This window comes from Zerene cesonia, chromosome 27, assembly GCF_012273895.1.
Source record: "Zerene cesonia ecotype Mississippi chromosome 27, Zerene_cesonia_1.1, whole genome shotgun sequence".
NCBI lineage: Eukaryota > Metazoa > Arthropoda > Insecta > Lepidoptera > Pieridae > Zerene > Zerene cesonia.
This window is the reverse complement of record NC_052128.1, coordinates 1,655,279-1,680,844: the sequence shown is the minus strand read 5'-3', so window position 1 is coordinate 1,680,844 and position 25,566 is coordinate 1,655,279. Positions and strand designations below refer to the sequence as shown.

Below are 25,566 nucleotides of genomic sequence, written 5' to 3'. Positions count from 1 at the left end.
GATTATTAGTTAAGTAAATGGAGTAGGAAAGACCTAGGCTTTCACAATCTAGTGATTAATGAGAACCGTTCAAATTTAGAAGTTCATTCCAAGAATCGGTACAAAAGTAAGAAATACTAAAGTCAAACAAAAAGAAGGATTAGTATAAATCTTTTGGGACCTATTGTATTACGTCTCGTCATTAACGTAAAAGGAACCTGTTCTATATTGCGTTGAGACTAGCTAAATTTGTTTACCTGAATAAGAAGGTCTCATTGAACACTGGGTTGAGGTTCTTCCGATGGACTTTGGTCTGGAACTTCTTCTTTCGGTCGGGAAGTAGGAAGACCTTGATGTAGGGGTCGCTGCTGCCAGTCACATCCTTGATGGGAAGGTCTCGAGCTTCGAATATCTAGTAAAGAATTGTGTTTTTTTTTAACAACATAAAGTTGTTCTTCGATAAACATTTTGATTTATTATGTTACCTTACGAAAATTCAAATTAAATAGCATATCCAAATAAAGTGTTTTATTTTTTTGTACAAAAAATGCATCGTGGGACATTAAAGTTAATTAATTACACACTGCATGTTAGTGGAAATAATAAACTTATACCTGGAAAGAAATAAATGAAACATAGGATATTAGGGACGATGTTAATGTATTTTGTGTTTTATTCCCTCAGAACTTGTGATTTATAGTTCTATGTGAAATAATAGTTAGGGTACAACGTAAACCTCAAAACCACCAGGAATTCAGTTTAATCACGTTTCAAGTGCGAAATCATAGAATTTTATCAACAAAATACATATATTGAACTTATAAGCCGACATGACTGAGTGATTGGACTGTTATCCCTCAGATTATCGAGTATTTTATTGGTAATACGAGTAAAATTGTATTTCGTTCTTTAAATTCAGAGTTTCAAGTATATACTTTATACTTATACGAGTTATGATATATTCTATAAACTTCAAGAATGCCTTTTGGATAATATTTAACCTAACAATAGGCAAAATACGAAACAGAAGCATGAAATGTATTGAGAAAAAAATCTTTCTATGTTTCTATCAATAGATCTTTGTGTTAACATACACATTCATACGTGCATATATCAATAAAATCAATTAATCAGAACTTTCACAGCTTCCCCTTTTAATATATATTGAAAAAGTTTTAAAAAACAATGCGATAAGATTAACCATAAACATTATATAAAACAAGCAGATAATCAAAACAAACTATTTCTTCATAAAAACGATAAAACCATCTAAGTGATTGAGCTGTAATCCACTTATTTATCGGTAGCTTTCATTATTGGCTACGGTTAAGCACAATATTGCCTATAAACCCGACGCCTACACTTCAACTTAATACAACTTGATGCTTCAATATCGGTTAAATAAGGACACTAAGTCAAACAGACGTAAATAGGTTAACATATAAAGAATCGATGTTATCTTACTACGAGAATAAGGATAGTATAATCCTCTATAAATAATATGAGGATCTTATCGCTCGTGTCATTTGATATGAAATAAAAGGTTCAGGGAAATTGAATTGGAAGCTTATAAACACTTTCCACGATACTTCGTGGGTAAAAATCTTGCTTAATGTAGCAACTAGTACCTAAGTTTTGAAATATTCACAGCATTCCTTATTTTGTAAATTTATTTGAGTTTAATATTAACTTGTATATACAGAGACACAAATAATGCATTAAATAATTGCAAGCTATGATCTATTTCCGCATAAGAAGTATTTATTCTACACTCTACAGTTTTGTCATAAACTTTCCAATATATAATACTAACTTCACTCACGGATTTTTGCAGCCTATCAGATCATAAAAACAATAAATACAACTCAGTGAACTACGTATCCTTAATCCACATATTATGAAAAACTACCAATTCATCTCCGTGTCAAACTTTAATCCAGGTTCGATCGAACATCTGACAAACATTGAAGTTTAAACTAGTACCTAACACGTAGATGTAATTCCTTTTTTTGTATATTTATAAAAGGATCGTGCATGCATGCAGCGTGCATCCTCCTAATATAATAAATGCGAAAATTAGAGTGTTTGTCACTCTTTCACGCAAAAAAAAAACTTTTCAAATCTAAATGACACGTGGTACTGAGGTAGATAATATATTGAAATATAGAAATCAATACATCACTATTATAAAAACAGTTATAGTATAACTTTACAAAATAGGCACTCGCTACACAATAAATTGTATCAGAAACATTGAGAAAACAAACAAGACTCCTCAGGGATCATTTTGTAGATAACAATTACAAATACTTGTTTATATTTATTGTGAAAATGTCTGTATTATGAGAAGTTGCTTTGATATTGACATTGTATTAGTTATCAAGAATTGATGAGACGTGTAATTAAATAATATTTCCAAATAGTTCTTGTATATTGAGTTGGTAATTTGGGACAAATTTTATATTATTTTTTAATGATAGATATATATTAGAATCTTTAAATCTTTAAATAAAACAAAACTCATACTCTGAGTGTGAGTTTTACTTATTCTAATTACTCTACCTTTTAAATTATTCTACATATGTTCTAACTACATATAATTTTATTTAGTACATGTTTATATACGTGTCCTTTTATCGTCGAAAATCAGTAATAACAAATAGAAGGTATCATAAATGTCCTTGCAAATAACTACTACTACTACACTATTAGGTATATCTTACCTTCACAACCAAAGCTTCGACCTCCTGATCGTACTTGAGTGCGAAGTGAAGTTTGCCGCAGAATTCTAGATCTCCACTGTCTGTAGAGGACTGACGCACTAACTCGTTTTTATAGAGCTCCGGCTATGGACAAACATTTAAATTAAACGACTTTTAATTAAACTAAAAGACAATAGTACATACATAATATATATATATATATAATTCTCGTATCACAATGTTAGTCTCTATACTCCTCCGAAACGGCTTGACCGATTCCTCTGAAATTTGGTAAGCATATTGGGTAGGTCTAAGAATCGGCTAACATCTATTTTTCATACCACTAAACGATAAGAGTAAGGCAGAACAGCGTTTGCCGGGTGCAGCTAGTAATATATATTAATAAGGATTATTAATTCTTTATGAAATATGAAATGTTTATACTGAAATAAAAACAAATAGTAACCTGTTTTTGTCTATCTTTATAATTATGAAGATTTAAATGATTTATGCGTTTACTTTTTCACAGAAAAACAATGCAAAAAACTTGAAATGTGAAAGCTGAAATGTAAACTCTCTAAATTAATTTTATAATAATGGATTTTATCCTATACGTTGAAGCTGGGTGTTTTGAAATCTACAACAATCTTTGTCATTTTTCTCTTTGTGCCTTGCTTTTTGTGTTTTTAGAGTTTTCGATTTTCACATTTCATACGAGTCGTAGAGCATCCTAGTATTCAGTATTTTCATTAACATTAAAATGCGTATACTTTAATTTATCTTCTCACGAAAAACACAGTTAAAAATAAAACATTCCTAAACGTATTTATATATATTTTACATTGAATATTCAATTAAACCACATCTCCCTATAAATGCCACATAAAATATCATTTGATTTAAATTTTCTGACAACAAAAGACTGCACATTTTGTGACTCGATGAGGACAACCTCATTTTACAAAAGAAAAGCACCTCAACTGGAGTATCGTGGACGATATATGATGTAGGTGCATTCTTTATGAATATAAAATTCAGTCTAGAATTATAAAGGAAGGGTTATCAATTCAACTGCATTTTTATTTTGTGTTTGTTTTGGGTTTTTTATTCTTTGTTTATTTGAAGGCTGGTGCCTTCCATGTAGTCCCATTTAAATTTGATCTAGTTCTGACAATTTAGAGGTGATTTAGTATTTATATATATATATATATATATATATATATATATATATATATATATATATATATATATATATATATATATATATATATATATATATATATATATATATATAATAATTATATTTCTCTGAAACTTGTGTTTACTAGGTATGAATATTACAAAATGTTATTTATGTGTATGATGAAAAAAATGTTAGAAAATACGAGGTTTTATTTAAAACATTTCCTTCTCTTATTTAATTTCTTCTCCTGTAGTCCTCCTATCAAAAACATTAATTTTCATCTTAAATCTTGATAGCAACCAACCAATCTATAGAACATAATATTAAAAACCGTAAACCACCATATAGGAACAATGAGCGTTTCCTCCTGAATATAAAAAGGAATTTATGATCATTCCCGCCTTTTCCTTAACAATAGACACAAGGCGTTGTTTATGGTTTCAATAATAATTTTATGGCACGTCTGCTAGCAGGTTAATATGTAATGAGAGTCAATAACCACACTGTTTGGTTTATTATATGCTATTGCAATAGGTTCTTATTCTCAAACCAACATCAACCTGTTAAAAAATTACATTTAACACACACACACACACGCACACACACATAAATATAGAAAAAAAAGAAAACAAAACGGAAAGGAAATATTTATCAGCACTATACCAGGCAAACTCTGCATAGGATTGTTCTGTAAATTATAAAAATAGCTAATTAGTACAATGACAAATCTAATTAGCATTTACTGCATTTATCTGTTCGTTTGCCTCTGCACTGTAATAAAATTTATTACTTTATTACTTGTTCTTACTAACATACTTACATTTAATATTATAGCATTTACTTACATACACATAACTATGTAAACACATAGTATAAAACACTAATAAACAAAAATATGAATTTAATTAATTCAACAAAACGATACTAACCATCACCTAAAAAAGCTTTGTTCATTATTTCATTTAACGTCATATTTCAGAGTCCATTATCAAAACAATAAAATAACCCTATTTAATGTTAGTGTTCGAAACGAAAACTAACATTAAATAGCTTTTACTCTGTAATAGAAAGTAATCGGCATCGTTCATAGCACTAATGTCGATTATTATTGTACCATTAACCTACTATATGATTATATGTGCATATACGATTAAAAAAACAATCCAGATATCGTGAGTAAGCGATTTATGGATAAGAATGTTGTAAATTTATTTACTTATTATTTTATTTATTTATTATTAGTACAGAAAACAAAACACTTTTTACAAAATATTTTGCGCTGTGAAACCTTATAAGGTTTATAAATATTATGATGATCAAGTGATTATTAAAACCCCTCTTTTATTTGAATAATCAAATAATATAATAAAATATGTAAATTATTTCTGATGTTGATCAATAGTTTAACTTGTTATAAAAACTGTTTTTGTGATTTAAAAAGACGATAATTTTCTAGTACATAAATATGTATATCTAACACATGTTTATAATAAATTAAAAACATTTTTATAGCTGTCATTCTTTTCCAATAACCTTGTATTAAATATAAATTAATATAGTGCTCTTTGCACAAATATGTGCAGATATTAATACCTGCAGTACAGTAAAAAAACTTTCAAAATTGCTCGTTATTTCATTTAGTTATTCTAATTAGAATATTTTGAAAAGAATAATAGAAGATATTACCTAAACCAATATGTTTTCATTTAGGCGCCGCGATAAGTAGATCTAACTAGTAGCCTTTAATTTTCTGTGATGAATTGCATGGAATTTATTATGCTAAAATCTTCAATAGTTTTCATATATAATTCTTGCCGCGACCCGTGGCTCCCTTTCCATTATAAAATATCAATAATAACAACAATCTGGTATACCATGAAGTCTAAAAGAAGCACTAATTCCAGTGTGGCAAAAAGCCTGAACCGTCCTCGAGTGTTCGTCTACCGCCATAATTTTTCTACACTGGAACTAGTACTGCTTTAAGACATCACGGTAAACCCACCACAACCCACCAGTACATAGGACTGAAAAACTTTAGCCAATAAAGATGCTAATGTGATTTGTTCGCCATTTTTATGAAATGAGGATATGGGGGATATCTTGCAAAGTCACTTCGAAACAATTCTTCAGTCTGATTTATAGTGGTTTGTAAGAAGTATTTATTTTTTCATTTAGAATGATTCGAATTATGTAAGTTTGTGGTGTTATTTTACTTGGAAATATACTTTATGTTCAATAGTAATATAATATTCGACTGAACTTGCGCCATGTTCACAAAATAATACAATACTCAAATATAGTGACTAAAAAAGTGATTCATTCTACTCTACTTTGCCTTGAATTTTATTTTATTGTAATTATTATTAGCATTACACATTTGTAAATGTTTTTAAATAATATTTGTAATATATTACAAAACATTTTTTGTAATGATTTTATTACTTAGTATAAAGCAATTGTTGGTATTTCTTTAACATTCATAAATAAGTCGGCTGGCTAGTGTAACACTACCAAATTAATAATCTTAATGTCCTATCTCCATTACTTACTTACCAAACCTTGCCATTATCGGGATTAATTTTTGTATTTATATATCATTACTGACGCAACACGCAAACAAGGTTGGGTTTCAGTGATACTAGAGCTTTTGAAACATTTATAAGCAAATCTTTAATAAATATAATTTGATACAACATTGGAAAATTCCATGAGCTTTAATCAATAATTTGATTTCTACAAAAGGTACGATATGACTACAAACACACTGGGAATAGTACCCTAACAAGATATAAGAAAAGATATAAAATATAAGAAAATACAACAGCGTTTTGTCCCTTTTTTCTAAGAAACGAACAAGTGTAGTTCTGCCTGTATTAGCAATTGAAATTCCTTCAGATCTGCACGTGTAAACCGGTAACCAATCTTATAAGGAAGCAAAGCATCCCATCTCGTGTCAATCTTGAAGAACCGATACACATACATTGTGACTTTTGTGCAATACTAGCTTTCCGGCTGCGTCTTCGCCCGCAAAGGAAATTTTCTCGGGAATGAGATGTTACACCGCAGTAAAAAGTAACCTACATATATCATTCTAGCCCCCTTGCTCCAGACACTTCTTTGCTACGTGAAAAGTGCATGTATAATATTAATGTTTACAACAAATTTGTAGCATCTTTAAGAGTATTTTAAAGTTGATATATGTAGGTATGATTGGTAGTATAGCTAATTAGTATATGCTCCTAAGATGCTAAAAATTTACTGTTAACAGCATCACGGAAGCCAGTGAACTGTTACTGAAAAATTATTTAAAGTGCTAAATGGAGTGGATATTTCAAATCACTAGCTACGACTTTGTACTCTGCACGCAGCCGACCGACAAGCCAATCGCTCACTGCGTTTTACCTTCAGGTTTAATAGTTATTTTTTTCTTTACAACTATATATTTTACAACTTAGTATATATATATATATATATAATATAATCTTTTACAAATTAATATTTTCAATTTGAAATATTTCGTTCAATATGCGAGTTTTATGAAGACTTTCTGCTTGGTTCTTTCTAATAATAACAATACAACAATGCAAAGTTATATGGATAGAAAAGGTTGGATATTAATGTTTGAATAAAAATGTATATTATCAAAATGAAACCTAAAGACTTGTGTTGTGACTAGGCTTTTACGTTTTCAAGTATATACTAGTATAAGTATATTAAGACAAAATCCGAAAATTAATCGACCCAATAATTGATCGAACATCAATTTTTGTACGGCCTTCAAGGCATGTAACATTATATATATATAATTTCAAAACGTCAGGAATGTAATGAATGAATCGCGTTTAAAATCCGTTAAAAAAAATTAATTTTTAAATGATATAAACAGTTACGTAAAATCAAACACAAGGAAATACGAAAATCAGCAAGGATCAAAATTGTTCTAAAAGTTTTTAATTGATTTGTCACGTCTGAGAGAACCTTTAATATGAATATATCTTAAGGTAACAGGTGCAGAAAGCACCCTCCTAAAACTTTAAATGCACGTCGAAGATCGCATCATCGGTGCTCCACGAAATGTTATAAATTAAATAAATTGGCAACCTGTTGCTGCAAAATTTATAACGTTTCTGAAAAGATGACACTTTTGCCAAGAATTTCTCTCGAACATTACTGAAACTTTTATTCATGTTGACAAGTTTATGAGAGTCTGTAGCACACACGTATATAATGTACATTTGAAAATATTTGAAAAATAGAATTCATAATCATTGAAATACAGAAAATATTGAGATCTATACAGACACTTAAAATGTTATTTTTTCTAGTAACAAAGGACATTTCTTATATTTACATTCAATAAATGTGCATTAACTACTATTTATTATGAATTAAGCGGTGTTCTAATAATCACAAGAAACATAAGACAAAAATAAGAAATAATACTTTCAGACAAATTACATTAACTGTAATGATGTAATTAACAGCGATATCTTTCTTCCCAAGAAGAAATCTTTCGAAGAAATATTTTACTGGATGTCTAGTGCGAATGTTTATTCCAAGAAATTTGTAATATAACTTAGCGTAATTCATTTGAGCATGCATACTTTGAAACTTGGAATTTCTTGTTTTTAATAAATAAAATGCTAATAAATGACCGTCTTGTAAATAGTTTATTATTACGCTTTTTTACTGTTTATGCATGGTAATGTATCGTTTTGATAAATAATTGTATATATTGTAACGTTAAATTTTAATATCTTAGATGCGTATCTCTGAGTAAATAAATTTAGGTTTTTTTGCTCTTTATCTCCTAAACTTGCAATCCTACAGAATTAATATCACATCTATTTACCGTAAAACGGGAAAAAGAATTAAAAATGTTTAGTTACACGCCACACATCAATAAAAATCGCCATTTATTTGTTTGATGTAATTTGATAAAATAATGAAAATTTGCTCAATATTTGATTAAAAATGCAACCCTCAATGTAACTTTTCAATGAACTAATTATCTCATAACCCTTCTTGTTTGTAAAGTTTGTAAATCTTGTTTTAAACAAGTATTTAACAATAGATCAATGGGAAGAATTTTCCTCATTCGTAGTACCTTTTGTTCGTTGTTAAAGTGTTTTGAAAACATTTTGATTATTGACAATTTACTTGAAACAATAAACTCACAAAACAGTTACTATAATTGAGAAATATGGATTATGGGTTTTTTATGTCATCGTTGGCAATGAAGCTGGTGGGTCGCCTGTTTGGGTGTGGTACTTTCCCGGTGCGATTTGGCCCAATTCATGCCGAAGCGTACTCGACTACCACATACATACAATATATAATATAGTATAGTTATAGAAATATGATATTTGTGACAGAAAATTACCTAGAACATTATAATAAAGCTAATCTTTTACTTGAAAATAAATGAAACGAGCCCAATGAGGTTTTCAAATTCTGAGAAATTGTTGAATAGAACTTTTAAATTGAAGCTCAAAGTTGTCTACACAAACTTTTAAGCATCAATACTACGTAAGGCATAAACTTGAGTTGTCTCTTAGTAACCTGATAAGAGTTTTGTGATAGATTCACTGTGCTATGCTTTTATATTTTCTATTAACGAGAACCTCTTAAGATAAACTAACACTGCAAGAACAAATTTACTTGGGGTTATAAATTAATTTCATAAAACTATTGGTCTGGGAGCTATGATATTTATGAGGCGGTTATTAGACTCTTTTTTAAAGAAAGTTATAAGATATAAGTTATATTTAAAAAAAACATCCTTTAAATAGACCTCCGGTATTTATAACCTGTATCATATAAATTTTTTTGCATATCCACTACCAGCAAAAGACCAGGTGATGCACCTAGTGGTAAGTGAAGGAATGGCTGTGAAGAACAGGAAACAGACCTCCGGATGTTCCTCGTCATACGAAATAGCGTAGCAGCATAGAAGCATGCTATGTATATAAAGATTAAACTTAGAAGTAAAATTCTTTTTACTTCTATCAGCCGGCTCTCAAATTAATTAGAGCAGCGTTTTTACACTTTCACCTTAATATTAAATATCCACTATATTTCAAAGGCGAAAATGACCTAATTTCACTGTAATATATTTTAATTACCGTCACAAGATTCCTCTTAGGAGCTATCTCGAATAGATTTACCGAGGGCAAAACTCCCGGTCATGCCCTTGCCTTTCAAGGCATTGATTGCTACAATATTTGAAAATGGTTTAGTTTTCTATTGTCTCATTTGTAATTATAGAAAGCGTTTGCGAGAGTTTTCATACGCATATATTATAATTGCGAAAGTTTGAATGCTTGAATGGATGATTGTATGTTTGTAACTCAAATACTTTATTGATTTGCTGTACAGATTTTATCGATACACAGCAGCACAGCTAAAACAATAAAGATAATAGCTTTTGTCCGGTTTGTTCGTTAGTGAAACCGAGGTTTTTTTATATATACTCAGTTTTAATAGATGGTTAATCATACGAGGCATTACGCGAGTAATTTATACTGGTCTTATTTGTATATCAATAGTATTTATATATTTATTTTTTATAATAAACTCGAAAGTTTGTATGGATGGATGGATGTTTATTACTCATTTGCATAAAATATACTAAATTAATTTTAATAAAACATTACAATAAGCTCATCAGAATGAGACATGAGCTATATAAATACTTGCTCGCCCATGGGTTCGTTCGCAGGTGAAACTGCGCGGCGCTGATAGTAAAATTTAATATGGTACATGTAGTTCATAAAATGTATCACAACGTATATAAAATGTATCAAGAATAATACTCGTTCGTATTTAAGATTTAATTTTAATTATAAACATACTTAAGATTTTCAAACAGGATTTTAGTGGAATAATATAAGTTTCGAATTGTTTGAAATTTCTTTAAATTGACATGACATTTCTTTAAACCTTATGAGATCTTAGGTATCTTCTTTTACATAAAAACTCACACAACTCAAACAATTATACTTATTCCAATTTAATCAGCCAAATAACTACATATATTTTTTTCTGCAATTAACAAGCCGCACAATATACTGTTTTTTTTTAAATTTATCTATTGTTTTTAATTTTTTAAAAAGACATTTTAAAACATTTATTAAGATTACTTAATATACGGTGTTATACAATAAATTAATTCATTTCTTATATATGTCTTTACACACGTATAACCTTACCTTTATAAGTCCTATAGAAGAATCAGCTCTCTCCAGGCTACAAATGCTGAACTGAATGGAAGGCAGGTCCAAACGATGAGACAGTTGCCTTTGGAAGGTCTGATGACGGTCTGGTACGATTGGAAGCGTCGTTTGTCTCAGTACCTGTTAATAATTATTTGTTATTATTGTAATATGAAAAAGATTTTTAAATATCGTATTAAAAGACATAAGTCGAACATATATTTTTATGTGGAGGCCCATTTAATTTTTATTTTTCTACCGTTCAAATGTTGAATAAACGAGTTTTTTTAAGAATTTTTTTTTTTTTTATGTCATAGTCGGCAATGGAGCTGGTGGGTCGCCTGATGGTAAGCGCTACCACCGCCCATGAACATTTGGAGAGGCGTAAGGTCAATTGCAGACCTTTCACCTCTACAAATGGATTGCCGACTTAAATTGGGAAGGGATGAGGAAAGGATTGATGAAAGGAATAAAGGAAAGGACTGGGAAGGGTAAGGAAAAGGATATAGGCCTCCGGCTCCCCCACTCACCGTACGAAACACAATAGCAAGCTATTATTTCACGCCGGTTTTCTGTGGGGGTGTGGTACTTCCCCGGTGCGAGCTGGCCCAATTCGTGTCGAAGCGTGCTCGGCTCCCACAATAGCAATAGAATAAGAGAGACCCGTTTCAAAAATTCTTTATCGTATCGTCGTTTCTTTATGTACCTTGCATGACTTGCATAAATAAGTATTAACCGCGAGAATATGTATAAAATGGGATTTATGAATAACACTTAATAAATGTTTTACAGAACTTTACAGAAACTTTAATTAAATTGACAAAGAAACTATATTTCTATCAACCGTAATAAATATTTTTAATCAGAAATCGGAATAATAGCACTCAGAACAGTGAATTATTTAATAGAATTTTGACGCAAATTTCCTATCAATTACGTGCTACATTTACGTGTTTAAATTACATTTGCACGGATCGCAGATTAAACATGATGTGAATACAAATCATAACTTCGTAATATTATTTTATCACGTATATATAATGATTGTAACAAAATCCCTACACCGCCTTCAAATTGCCAGAACTTGACCAAATTAAATGAAACCACATAGGAGGCACCAGTTTTTAAATATAAAAGAACCATGAAAATAAAAACATTTTTGAGGTAAATAAATCAATAGTTGGATTGATAACTACCTCCTTTTTTGAGTCATTTGTAAATATAGCATACTATAGATTTCATTTTTAAGCAATCAACAGCGTCTTTCCTCTGGGCTATATTTATTTTATAATAAATAAAATTAATCTAATATATATTCAGGTCTCACTGTTTATTACTTATTTGGGTATTGATTATAATATAAAAGAAAGTTAAGTTTAATATACCCAATATTACATAGTTAAAACTTCATATAACATTCGTAAATACCATATTCGAATATAGACTGGATATATCTTCAATAAAGTTGATATACTTTTATTAGACATCAAAGTATATAGAGAAAGCAATAGTAGTATCTAGGAATACTAATATTATAAGGAAGTAAAGTTTGTGAATTCACGACGTCGTACGGGGAATTTCTATTGAACTGATTTCAAAAACTATTTACTAACAAAAAGGCATGCTTTCTATAAGTGTAACATGCTATATTTGAGTTCGTTTCCCGGGTCAATTCAGGCGGAGTCAAGACGCATACCTAGTTTGAGTAATTAGTTACAAAACTTATAATAACTAATACAAACATAGAATGCAACTCAAAGGACAGGTTTAATATGCGAACAAAGAAATGAGCAACAGCTAGTATTGGATCGCGGTTGTCTATATTTTCCAGTACATCGATCCAAGACCTGATTCCCTACCTATTTCTCGATTCAATCTACTGATGCAATAAGCTGTAAATCTTGCCCTGTCGTTACATCGTAATGTGTTTTTTAATAACATCGTCTGGACGAGGTACTAGCCACAGCTGTTTTGTGTACTCGTATATATTTAACCATTTTTTGCTTTTATAGTTAAAATTTTGTAACGAGAAAATCGTAACCTTTGAAATTTTACGTCATGTTCCTAAAATCAGTGGCAAATTAATTAAAGTTCGCTTGTTATTTTGCAAAAACGACTTTACGCAGGTCACATGTATTGGTTTAATTTTTTTATCATATTTTGTTCTATTGTTTTTTATAATGTACGTTTTAAGTTTATTTTAAATCGGATAAGGTGAAGAAAAGAGAACTGTTATACGTTTATAAGGAAAACTAGCTGTTGCCCACAGCTTCGTCCGCGCGGTCTTAATAAGTTTTCATGGTACAAACTGTCATCCCCTATTTTATTCCCTTGGTGGTAGAATTTATCAAAATGCTTTCTTATCGGATGCCTACGTCATAACATCTATCTGCATGCCAAATTTCAGCCTGATCCGTCCAGTGGTTTGAGCTGTGCGTTGATAGATCACTATGTCAGTCACCTTTGAGTTATATATACGAGTATATTTAGATTGCAAGTGAAGCATATACATACCGGTGCAGGGAAAATATAGCAATATCTAAATAATTTTAAATGGTTAAAATACTTCCGCACTGTTTTCTTTACACAAAATTTATTTACTTTCATGTATTATTCTTAATATGTTGTTATGGTATTTAATTTTACTTTCCCTTTTATTGTTTAATAAATATTGCAACATAAATCTTTACGTTATCCCTTATATTATTGCTCTACTCTATTATTCCTTTATTGTATACAAATTGTCTAGAATAAATCACTCTAAAGCAATAAGACCGCCTGTTATACTTTGGTTTAAGCTTATCCTATATGTTTGTTTTGCTTTTTCCTTCAATAATTGCAAAAATAATAAACAAATCTCACCAAACGATACTTGAATATTTCGTCAACTTCTTTACTTCTTGATTCGTATATGACCAATTCAGTGAATAGCAAACAAACAAAGCTTATATTTAATATCCGTTTGTAGTTGAAATATTTCTTGCAATATTGGACCTTGGAGTCGTGAAGTATCTGCTTTTACTGATTACAGGGAATCAAGAATGCAACCTTTAACCAACCTTTACCAAAGGTACACATCGTCATAAATATAAACAATGAATATGGTAAGTTAGTAGCTCATTAACACGACATAGCACTATAAATTCCGTTGGCAGTTCAAAATCAGAACCAAGACAGTTTTATAACCCTGATAAGTATGCATTCAGCTAACCAAAAGATCAATAACAAACAAATTTCACCCAACAATGCACTAATACGAACAATAACTTTCCACTAATATTATATTATACACAATGCGAACGCGTCTCGACGGGATTCATGAAGATATGTTCGGGTCAAAATTCCTATAAAGACATCGCCCTGACAACTTAGAAACGCGAAGACTTGTTTGACAAAAGTTCTAACTCCACGTCAAATATTGAGCAATTAAACTCTTAAACTCACTTGTGTGCGGCCGGAATATTAATTCTCTTCTGATTACCTTTTTGTATTCGAAGCAAATGAATACACTAAATATATATGTTTTGACTAAACCTTAAGACACAAAAACTTACATTTATAAGATAAGTATTAATTACTATTTTTTATGTCATGTATACTGTAGGTACTAAGAAGAGTGATTCAGCAATTGGTATGAAACGATAATTCGATACGAACGATACGTATAATATACAACGATACGATATAACGATATTCATTCCATTCCGATACCTGAAAGTAATTCCTATACAACTGCTCAATATTCGTTTAATGTTAAAACCTATTGAAACTAGAGAAAACTCGTTTCCATATTCATAACGTAACTACCACTTAAGAACAGAGAAGTGTACCAAAGTGGATTCATCTAAATATTGCATTAGTGAACAAAGGAAACGATACAGTTCTTCTGAAATTAACTGGAATGAGTTATGCACCCACGTTGAAATTTCTATTCAAATATAGCAATTTAAATGAAAAATTGCATTCTTAAGCTGGATGGATAACCTTACTTCTATTCTACCATCTTTCACTTAATATATTGCTATTTTTTGAAAGATAAAGAAAGACGAATGTCGTTATCGTTTCTTATTTATTACTAGAAAAATGTTTACTTATTATTCGATATTTGATCGATTTATATAATATATATGATAAACCTATTGCCCGGTTCATTTATTTAAAATACAGGTTTATATTTTTTTATATATCAATTCATTGAGCTCCTGAACATATTTAGAGAGTGCTCGAATACTATTATACAAATATATTTCGATAAGCATACCTAACACTAAATTACTGTGAATAAAAATCATGGAACTATCACTAAAAACTATCTAACGCTTACCTTCTTTGCAGCATCCTTGTGTTCCTGTACATATTCCTCCTTTAGGGGCTCCGTCTGTAAGTCAGGGAGGGAGTGACTGATTCTGATAGCGGCTTGGCGGGAAAGTGAGTCGCAATTACTGTCCTCGGAGTCACGGCGTGCCCTGGGAAGAGGAATATATCGTAATTTATTTAGTGTCTAATTTATTGCTATATATAATAAAAATGTAATTTATTTGTTTTATGATATTTGTTTTTCTTTTTAATACCTACAAATATGTAAGTATAAATGGACGTTACATTGATACCTAGTGTTAAAATGACGATAGCAAAAATATTTTTATTACAACTCAATTACCAACGAAGTTTGATATTAGGTGTATATAATATGTACAACAACATATTATTTCAATTCATAAACTGATACTCTAATGCAAATGTGAAATTTGTTAAAAAATAAACCAAATTTTTTCACTTCTTGAAATATACAGATTAAATATAGCTCCGTCAGATATTTCCCGCCTAATGAGTAAATAGGCAAAGGCTTTTTTTCATACAGCCGTAACATAGAGGATTTGAAAACTAAAATAAAAAAATCCTTCACATATTTCTATTACAATATAGCCAAGTCTTCTAAATAATTAATGTAAACTATCGATTTACTAGTAAGGGTTAAATACATTTTTATATGATGAAAATATATTCAATTTTGAAGTGAAATTTAAAATGGTTATTTTCAAATAATTTATTAATTTATCTATTTTAAATATATAACAGCAACAAATAATTACTGTAATGAATCATTATTTATCAACAATAAACTTACTAATTTAAAATAATGTTTTTATAATATGACTCATCAAGACATGAATTATAAATTCTATATTATGTTCCAAACCTGCCCAACCATACAAGTTTTTACGTTTTTATATCAAAAATAACAATTTTACAAACAGTTTTGTAAAAATTTTATAGCAGCCATTGCAAACTACATTGGTATATTTCATAAAGAATGAATCGTTCAATAACATACGAATAATGAAAACGCCATGAAAAATGGGTGATATCAATAAAGATTGCCAGTTACAAAATCGTGTTCGCCATTTTAGTACTTGCAATAAAACATGCATTTATAACATTCAAACAGATAAAAACGAATGTCGTATTGATTTTGTAAATTTTGGTTTAAAATGGGTGTTGTAAAATACCATTATTGTAGTTTAAAATCTAATTAATATATGTTATTTTTTATATTTTCAGCCACAATATCATAAGGTTAAATAATTTAAACATATTGCAGAAGAGTTAAACTTGATTTTTTATTACCATACATTAAAATATAGTTATTAAAAGAAATATACCTACACATTCACTTATTTACAGCAATAGGTTAAAAAAGTTTAAGAACGAAACGGATTCGACATTAAAAGTTCAGTGCAAAATTCATAAATTTTATATGGAAGGATTACAACTAATGCAGGAATTGTTCTAGAAACTATATAATAATTCTTTCTTACGTAGTCTGAACATTTTATAAAACTTCTTTTAATATTTAAAGCTTAAAATTTACACTAAGTACCAGGAGCCTATAAATAAACAGAAGTTTTAAATCCGTTCCGTTCACCTGCGCTAAGCCAGTCTACTGAAATGCAATTTCCTCAAGATAGTTATCTGGAACAATGTTGTTATTCGCTCGACGTCGCTTGTAGGACGAGCCTATACGAGCAGACAATATGGCGCTGGGATTATACTAATATTATTGACCGAATTCTGGGTACCCTCCTTTATTTGAGACGGTTAACTTTGTAGGTTTGGGTAAAGATAGACAATGACGCGATGTGTTAATGGTTTTTATAATTTGTTAAAAAATTACTAAACATTATTCAGTAAATAAAATAATACGGTAGGTATTACATGTAGAACTTGAACTTACTATACTCTCTAGTCTTGTTTCCAGGTTTTTTTACAAATAACTACTCAAGAAAGTAAGATTTAGAACTTATATAGTCATGTTTTTTTCTTCAACAGTACGACCACACGCTAAAACTTAAGGCACAACTGGCGAAGCCGGGTCGAACATCTAGTTTTTAATATAATCACCTTCCCATAATCCATCTCCAAGTAGCGGCACACTGGTAGCCTACAGCAGCAAGCAGCACCGCCGCCATGGCTGCCAGCATCAACGCAGCCGCGTAATCCAAAGAACTGCCTAGCACACCAGCTGGAGGGTCCAGACCTTCGGGCTTCCAAGTTTCTGGAACAAGTAAGGATATTTGTGATCTGTTCTGTTTTTTTATGAAAGAAGCAGATAAGTACTTATTTATTTGTTGTTGTTTTCGTTGCAACACATTATTTTGTATTATAAAACACAGTTAAACATAAAGTAAAAATACAGAAATATAAAAACAAACTTCATGAAAAATATATTAGTTGTGCTTTTGAGTTTTATAATTTAATTGTAAATAAAATATTTTTTTAATTTTAAATAATATATCTACTTTACATTTAAATAAAAATCAAATATAGGAAATAAAAACGAAGATTATCTTAATTGATCTCATTAAATTACTTATTTTACCTTTGTATTTACATAAATGGAACATAGCGCCATTATCGAAACTTCCAGAATATAAAGCTCCTAGCGGAAGGATCCTACTTAAATAAATTAATAAAACATCCATTTGCGTTATTAAAATCATTCTTCATTCAATATTACGGCAAGGTAATGTAATATCTACTAAAAAGTGGTTTTGGTGTTAGCGAATTATTCTGTTTCTGAACGAAAATCCAATAATGTTTGATTCTTTCTCCATAGGGACAAAGACTCCTCAGTACGTTTGTAGATAACCTGACACATTTATTACTTAGCTTTAATATCGTACCTTAATTCAAACGATTTCATTGTTCTTTTTATTTATATTATAATATTATACTGACAAATTGAAGAAGAAAAATTCACGTCTTATAAATATTTTATACTTTTTATCGCACAAATGTTGTATCAATGCTTATTAATTTTCTAATTCTTATTGTACTGATAAAACATGATTTAATATATTTTAATAGTTACCTTCCAGTTCCCAACCAATCGTCTAAAAATCTTATTTTTAATACAGCGGCCGCATTCATTTAAGGCATTAAAGACCTATATTTACTTAAAACTTTTTACAACTTTTAACATATTGTGTAAATCGTAATATATTTATTTATCCACCAGATACTAAAGAGTAGTTAATAATCGTTAACAATGCATCGTAATTAACTGCGTTAATCAATCATTAACCATCACATGAAATTCATTGCAGCTTTGGAGGCTTCGGAATCGAATTACGTGTAATTTGAGCGTCTTAATGAATTGCAATTACATCATTCGGTCAATTAAACATTGCATATTCTAACTTGTTTATTTGTTTTTTAACACTTTACTCGTACAAACAAAACACTAATGAATTTAAACATTATTTAAAAAATTAAAGTATGTAATTCGAAGTGATCATTTAAAAATTCAATAACTATCCACAATACTTGTTGCAGTACTTGCTATATATGTACTCTATATTAATCTGAATATTGTAATACGAAAAACTTCGATCAACAATACGAACTGGACAACGTGACCTACGTGCAAATCAAAGCTTAATGCTGTTTCTTTGTTTGCTTAAACAGCTATTGTTTCCTAGCAATTGGAGAAAAATATTATAAAACAATTAAAACCATAACACATAGAATTAAAGTTGCAATTCGTTTACATGTTAATAGTATCAATAGTAATTAACCCCCTTTATCTGTCAGAACTAGATCAAATATACCACATAGAAGTCACCTTTGGTTGTACCACCAGCTAAGGTACTCAAGGAATTACTATTAACGCAGCATTATAGTCAAAGAAGTAGAAGAATTCAAAACAGCATTTATTAAATTAAGTACATATATACTTCATTACAACCTTTAACACAAGGTTTAAATTTGAACTACTAAGGAGGAAAATTAATTAAATATACGAGATGATTTATAAAATAAGCTAAATCGAGACAACATCTCTAATGTCAAGATAGAAATATACCTTAATGAACAAATGACCGGAGTAACTTAATATTTTTAATGTAATAAGGTCGCGAGAGCATGTTTAATATTTGACATTAAAAATTCAAAATTAAAATGTAAATAATAAAATGACTGAATAACTCGTGTTTAATTTAAAAGGATTTCAGATCTTTAAATTGCATATTTACCCAACAATGAATTATTGTGGGTAATTATTTGCCCGCTAGAGAACTCGAAAGTCTAAACAATTAAAATAACATTAAATGGGTATATTAAGGGTTAAAGATATCTAACATCGATGGTCTAATTATTTCAATTGTTTAAACTTAAATTATATGAAATATCGTACTGGTTTAAATTCAACATTCATTAAAATGAAATATTAGAAGTATGTATTTTATATATTTGTAAATGTAGGTAGGTGTAGTTTGCTGGATAAATATTAATGTGTAATATATTATTTATGATATTCCTCAAGAACAATTTAACAAAAAATACTTAATGGCCTTCAAATTGACAGAGCTAAATTAATTTAAATGGAACCACACTAAAGGCATCAGCTTTTGAATAAAAACATAACCAACCTGAATCAGTTCACGCAGTCGAAAGTTCTGAGGTAACAAAACCAACAAAAAATCCAGTCGAAATCCCTTTTTTTAAGTCGACAGAAAATAAAACTTTCACAATATTATTTTAGATACGACCATTATTGATTATTTATTTTGAAGTCGGTTGAAAATAAAACAGTTTATAAAATTATTTCAGATACTACCATATTTATTAACCTTTCCATGGCTTTTTATATAACAGTTTTTATTCTTTTCAACTTACATACAAACTCATCTTACAAATCAAAACAAACATTCAAAGCGCGGAGGACGTGAGGAGCCCATAAAATAAATATTAATAAATAATCGCATAAAATGTGTATAATAATTTAATTCCTAAACTAAAACGCCATCACATACATAGCTTATGTTGACGGTGTCTTAGAAAAAGGATTCAACAGACGACACTCCCCCAGTCCGCAATTCATTCCGGACTGTCGTACAAGTTGGCCTCAAGTTTTAATCACGGAAACTAATACTATAAGGGAACTCTGGTGTTTAGCTGTTTTAACGTCCATTGTTTCAACTCAGTTATATTCAATATTAGTTTCATTAATATGCAAATGCAAGATTTAGATTACTCTTATCATTTAGGGGTATGAGAAATAGATGTTGCCCGATTCTCAGACATACCCAATATACACACAAAATTTCATAAGAATTTGTCCAGCCGTTTCGGAGATGTTTGGTAACTAACATTGTGACATGGGGATTTTATATAAAAGATAATACGATACAGGTACTTATATAAATGCGAATGTGTGCTTGTCTTACTTTCAGGCCAAAATCGATGCGATTCTGTGATATGATTTTTGTGTCTTTATTTTATTGCGGTGAAACATCGTCTTCCCGTGGGATATCCTTAGACTACGCAGGCACAGTCTCAGGCGGTAAACCAGATGTTAATAATAATAAAACGTTCTCGTTGTTATGCTAGCACAATGAAAAGAGTATCTGCATTCAAATATGACAGATATTTAAAGTTATGAAAAAGGATGCTTTGAATCTAGTATGGAACTGGAGGACCATATCCTTTTCCTCGCCCTTTTCTGGCCTTTCCTTTATCCCTCTCGTCAATCCTTTCTTTATCTCTTTCCAATTTATAGTCGGCAATCCATTTGTAGAGGCATAAGGCCTGCAATCGAGCTTACGCGCCTGCAAAAGTTCATGGGTGGTGGTAGCGCTTACCATCAGGCGACCCAATAGCTCCATTGCAGACGATGACATAAAAAACAAACCTGGAGGAAACTAACTTATGACGTAAATCAGAAAGTCTCAATTGACAGACATTTTAAGAAAATTTTTCGCTTAGCACAATTCCTTACTAGAAAGAGAAGATTATATTTCAGATAGTCGTTTGTAAGAATAGTATGATTATTTCATGCTACCCAATTACATCCTCGACCTTATTGTATCAGCGTTATATTTCATATCGTTAAGACTAAACATGAAACACTACCCCTAGACATTTCTCGCACTTTATCATAAATTAAAATCAATGACGGGCATATTAAACACGAAAAGCAAACGATTCCCTGCCTTATCCCTTTATCATAAGGTTAAGTTTCCTCCGTATTTCAATGAGATAATCCTCCGGACCGACAAATCCTTAGATATCGCTTCAGATAAAGTTCGCGCTCCAAATGTGAAGGAAGCGTGGAATTATTATAATGTTTTGATATTTTGAATAATAACGGCTCTGAATACATTAAACAATATATATGTATCAAATGGTTTTCGATATTATTAAATTGTTTATAAAAAATTGAAAGTCTACTCATATACAAGCAAAACTCGTAAAAAGTAAATATTTCAAAGACGAAACAGACCGGACGATGATATCTATAATTTTATATTTGGGCACGGAACCCAATATCCTTCTATCCTACCTATAAAAAAATAAGAAACACATTACCATAATAATTGCACGCATTTGTGCGCGCTTTACCAATCTTTATTTTTTGTACGGAGGTCTAATCTAAAATAGCTCAAGGGCTTCATGCGAGAGGAGCCGCGGGATGAAGTTAATCATACATAGTAATAAATGGATAAAATAAGGTTCAAATTTTAAGAAGTGTGTCTAGACCTTGGGAAAGCCTTTAACGAGATGAGTTTTTTATTTTATAATACCCTACTTATTGAGTTTAAGCTTAGCGTATACATAATACTAGATGTTCCACCCGGTTTCACCCACATCGTACATGATGTTAGCTTCCTCAATAAACGACTAGTTATTCAACCAGAAACAGTTGTTCCTGAGATTAGCGCCTTGAAACATACCAACAAACCCTTTTCCTCAAATTGTTATTTAATATAAATATCACGTTAAATGAACTGAACTTCTTGTTAGTTTATCTTCGTTGTGCCATAATTTCTCAGCCACAAATCAACTCTGTCCCACTTTTATATCTCATAAATCACTCCGCAGTTCGCAAAGTTTCTTACCTATTTGCTTTTGTGGATAATCTAACGAAAATAACTTTATTGAAATAACTATATAGACTGAACGAATCGTTGTGTAACTACTGTTCTATGTAACTATGTTCTGTGTAGTTGTTCACCCTTGCTTCGAACGTGGTACATATACCTATATAGCCTGTGTCACTCAGTGTAGTTGCAGCTTTGCAATGGTGAAATATTTTTTTTTAATCAGTCCATCAGTTTTTGCGTGAAAACGTTACAAACATACAAAATTACAATATACATATATAATAATACAAGCTTCCTCTTTATGATATTATTCTAGATTATTTATTATCTTGTTTTATAAATAATCAATTCAATTATCATCGATTAACGATATTTTATTGTATTTTAATGTTTGCTGATGGTCTAGGAAATTGAAGTCTATTTCATATTAAGAGTAACGATTTTTATGCTCATAATTATACTATGTTATTTTACGCCAAAAAAAGCCTAGTCGATATTTTTATTTGTAAATACATTTTGAGAAATCAAAAAGTCACTGCGAACATATGTCTCCGAATGTTTGCAAACTAGGACATCGCAACACGTGGCTTAATTTAAAAGCTTTTGGCGCGACATTACAGAGCAACTGTTGAAAGAAACATAGGAAAGTAAATCTAATGAATAATATGGCAGTAGTAAACAGACTTTACGGTTGAATATAGTACTACTAGTTTATATTTTTTGAGCCTTTTACTATACATATAGGAATAATTTTATGTTATGTTATTTTCAACCGACTTAAAATACAGAAGGTTTTCATTTTGACTATATTTTTTGTGTTTGTTGTCAGAACTTTCGACAATTGACTTTTGACGATTCTTTTCTTATTTAAAAGCGGTAACATGGTACACCCTACTCCTACTAATATCCTACTAATATGATAAATGCGAAAGTTTGTAAGGATGTGTGTGTGTTTATTGCTCTTTCACGCAAAAACGACTGAACTGATTGCAATGAAATTTGGTACGTAGATAGCTAGACAACTGGAATAACATATAGGCAACTTTTTATCCCGATATTCGTACGTATACGGACTTACGCGGGTGAAACCGCCGGACGCAGCTAGTTATGAATACTTGCATTCTTACTTGCAAGTATTGTAATCTATGGGTAGAAAACAACGACTTCTGTTACTATATATGTTGAAATGTTGTACTAAAAATACTCAAATTCGGAGGTCTTATATCAATATTAATTTACCCTTGCTACTATGGCTTCCTATATGGTTATTATAATATTATATTTATGGAAGATACGATATGTTATCTCCTGGGATAACAAACACATGGTTGCTAAGAGGATTCAGTTTTAAATTAATAATTGAATCATCTCAAAAGGATTATTTAACATATCATTTATGCTTATTGACGTTAAAGACTTAGAAGAACAGCTGGCTACTAATATTACAAAAGCGAAAATAACTCTGTCTGTCTGTCTGTTACGCTTTCACGCCTAATCCACTGAACCGATTATGATGAAATTTGGTATGAAGATAGAACTGAACTTGGGAAAGGACATAGGATACAGGGTTGAACGTGATATAACCGAATTCCACGCGGGCGAAGTCGCGGGCAGAAAGCTAGCAGTAGTCCATAATTGATTAAATCCTACTAATATTTTAAATGCGAAAGTTTGTAAGGATGTCTGTGTGTTACTCTTTCACGCAAAAACTAGTGAACCGATTGCAATAAAATTTGGTACGTAGACAGCTGGATAACTGGAATAACATATAGGCAACTTTTTATCCCGATATTCCTACAGGATACGGACTTACGCGGCTGAAACCGCGCTAGTTTAATATAAGACGTTACTATGCCAATATTTTCTGTTAAACTTTTTCAGTTCTGTTTAACGAGCCATGTTGTTATATAACAATTAATCATTATGAAATTTGTCTTGAAAGCCTGGAATTATTTTTTTGTACTGTGTGCATTAAAGAAGTCAAGAGACATCCATTTAATAATTATGTTTCTTCTTAGTTTAAAAGTGCTTTCCGTGTAATTATCAGACCCGACAAACGCTGTTATATCTTATTTTTTATAAATAAACCTTCCTCTTGAACTAACTACTCAAAAAAAATCATCAAAATGTTATGTAATTTTGACGAACCAAGCATACACACAGACGATGAAAAGCGACTTTGTTTTACACTATGTGGTAGCAATGCCCTTTCATCTAAAATATCACACGTATTCCACTAAAATCAAGGCGTAAATCCATCGAGTTTACAAACGGCCGATAGAACAACACACTTTGTACAAATCTCTTCAGGCGGATAACTAGGGATTACCACCGATAAATAAAGGACAGAACAAAATGCGAAACCATATATCACACTGATCCTTGTAGGTGCCAACCCTGAAATATGGGTAAAATTGATTTATACGATTATTAACAATGATACGGTGGATAAAAAATTGTATTCTTTGTGTTGTTTTTCTGTTGTTGTATATTACAAATTGAATGTTTTGTTCATCATTCGAATTGGTTTTACGTCTGGTTTCAGTTATGAAATTTATGTTCCAATCGTTGAGAATCTTTTTCTGTTCTTTCAAAATTTATCTTTTATAAAGCATTTCAATGCTATAAAAACAAAAAAATAGTTTTTATCGTTGCTATATATATTACAACTTAAAAATTTTCATAGTGATTATTTACATCATAACTTACGATATGTACTGTATAATTGTTTTTAACAAAAAACCAAATTTAAATATGATCAGCTTTCAAACAAAAATATAATCGTAAAAATCGGTTCACCCATTAATAATTTATGTAACAAGCACAAAAAACAGTCAAATTGATAACCTCCTCCTTTTTTGGAAGTCAGTCCACAACTCACAGATGATAAAAAACAAAAGAAACACTGACAACTTCATTTTAAATGTTATAAATAATTTATTGTATATTTATGGTTACTATCTACAAATGGGAAAACTACAGGATGAGATTATTTCAATGTGACAAGGTCAATCTAATCTATATAGCATTATATATACTTAGTCTGGCCATAAATACTGTTACACTTAATTATAAAAAAATATTACATTTGAATTTCGAATCTG

The 25,566-nt window shown here is 30.3% G+C and overlaps 1 protein-coding gene across 2 annotated transcripts in view; it reads right to left on the bottom strand.

Annotated features, from left to right (window-relative positions):
• The window catches only part of LOC119837494 (synaptotagmin-10-like), a 72,189-nt gene that overhangs the window by 19,307 nt on the left and 27,316 nt on the right, over positions 1–25,566 (bottom strand). For both annotated transcript variants that reach the window (XM_038363090.1, XM_038363091.1), the window contains exons 2-6: positions 17,481–17,634; positions 15,403–15,544; positions 11,076–11,219; positions 2,703–2,825; positions 237–391 (exon numbers count right to left, since the gene is read on the bottom strand). In XM_038363090.1, the coding sequence (XP_038219018.1) occupies positions 237–391; positions 2,703–2,825; positions 11,076–11,219; positions 15,403–15,544; positions 17,481–17,634 (718 nt within the window). The remainder of the gene's footprint in view (positions 1–236; positions 392–2,702; positions 2,826–11,075; positions 11,220–15,402; positions 15,545–17,480; positions 17,635–25,566) is intronic.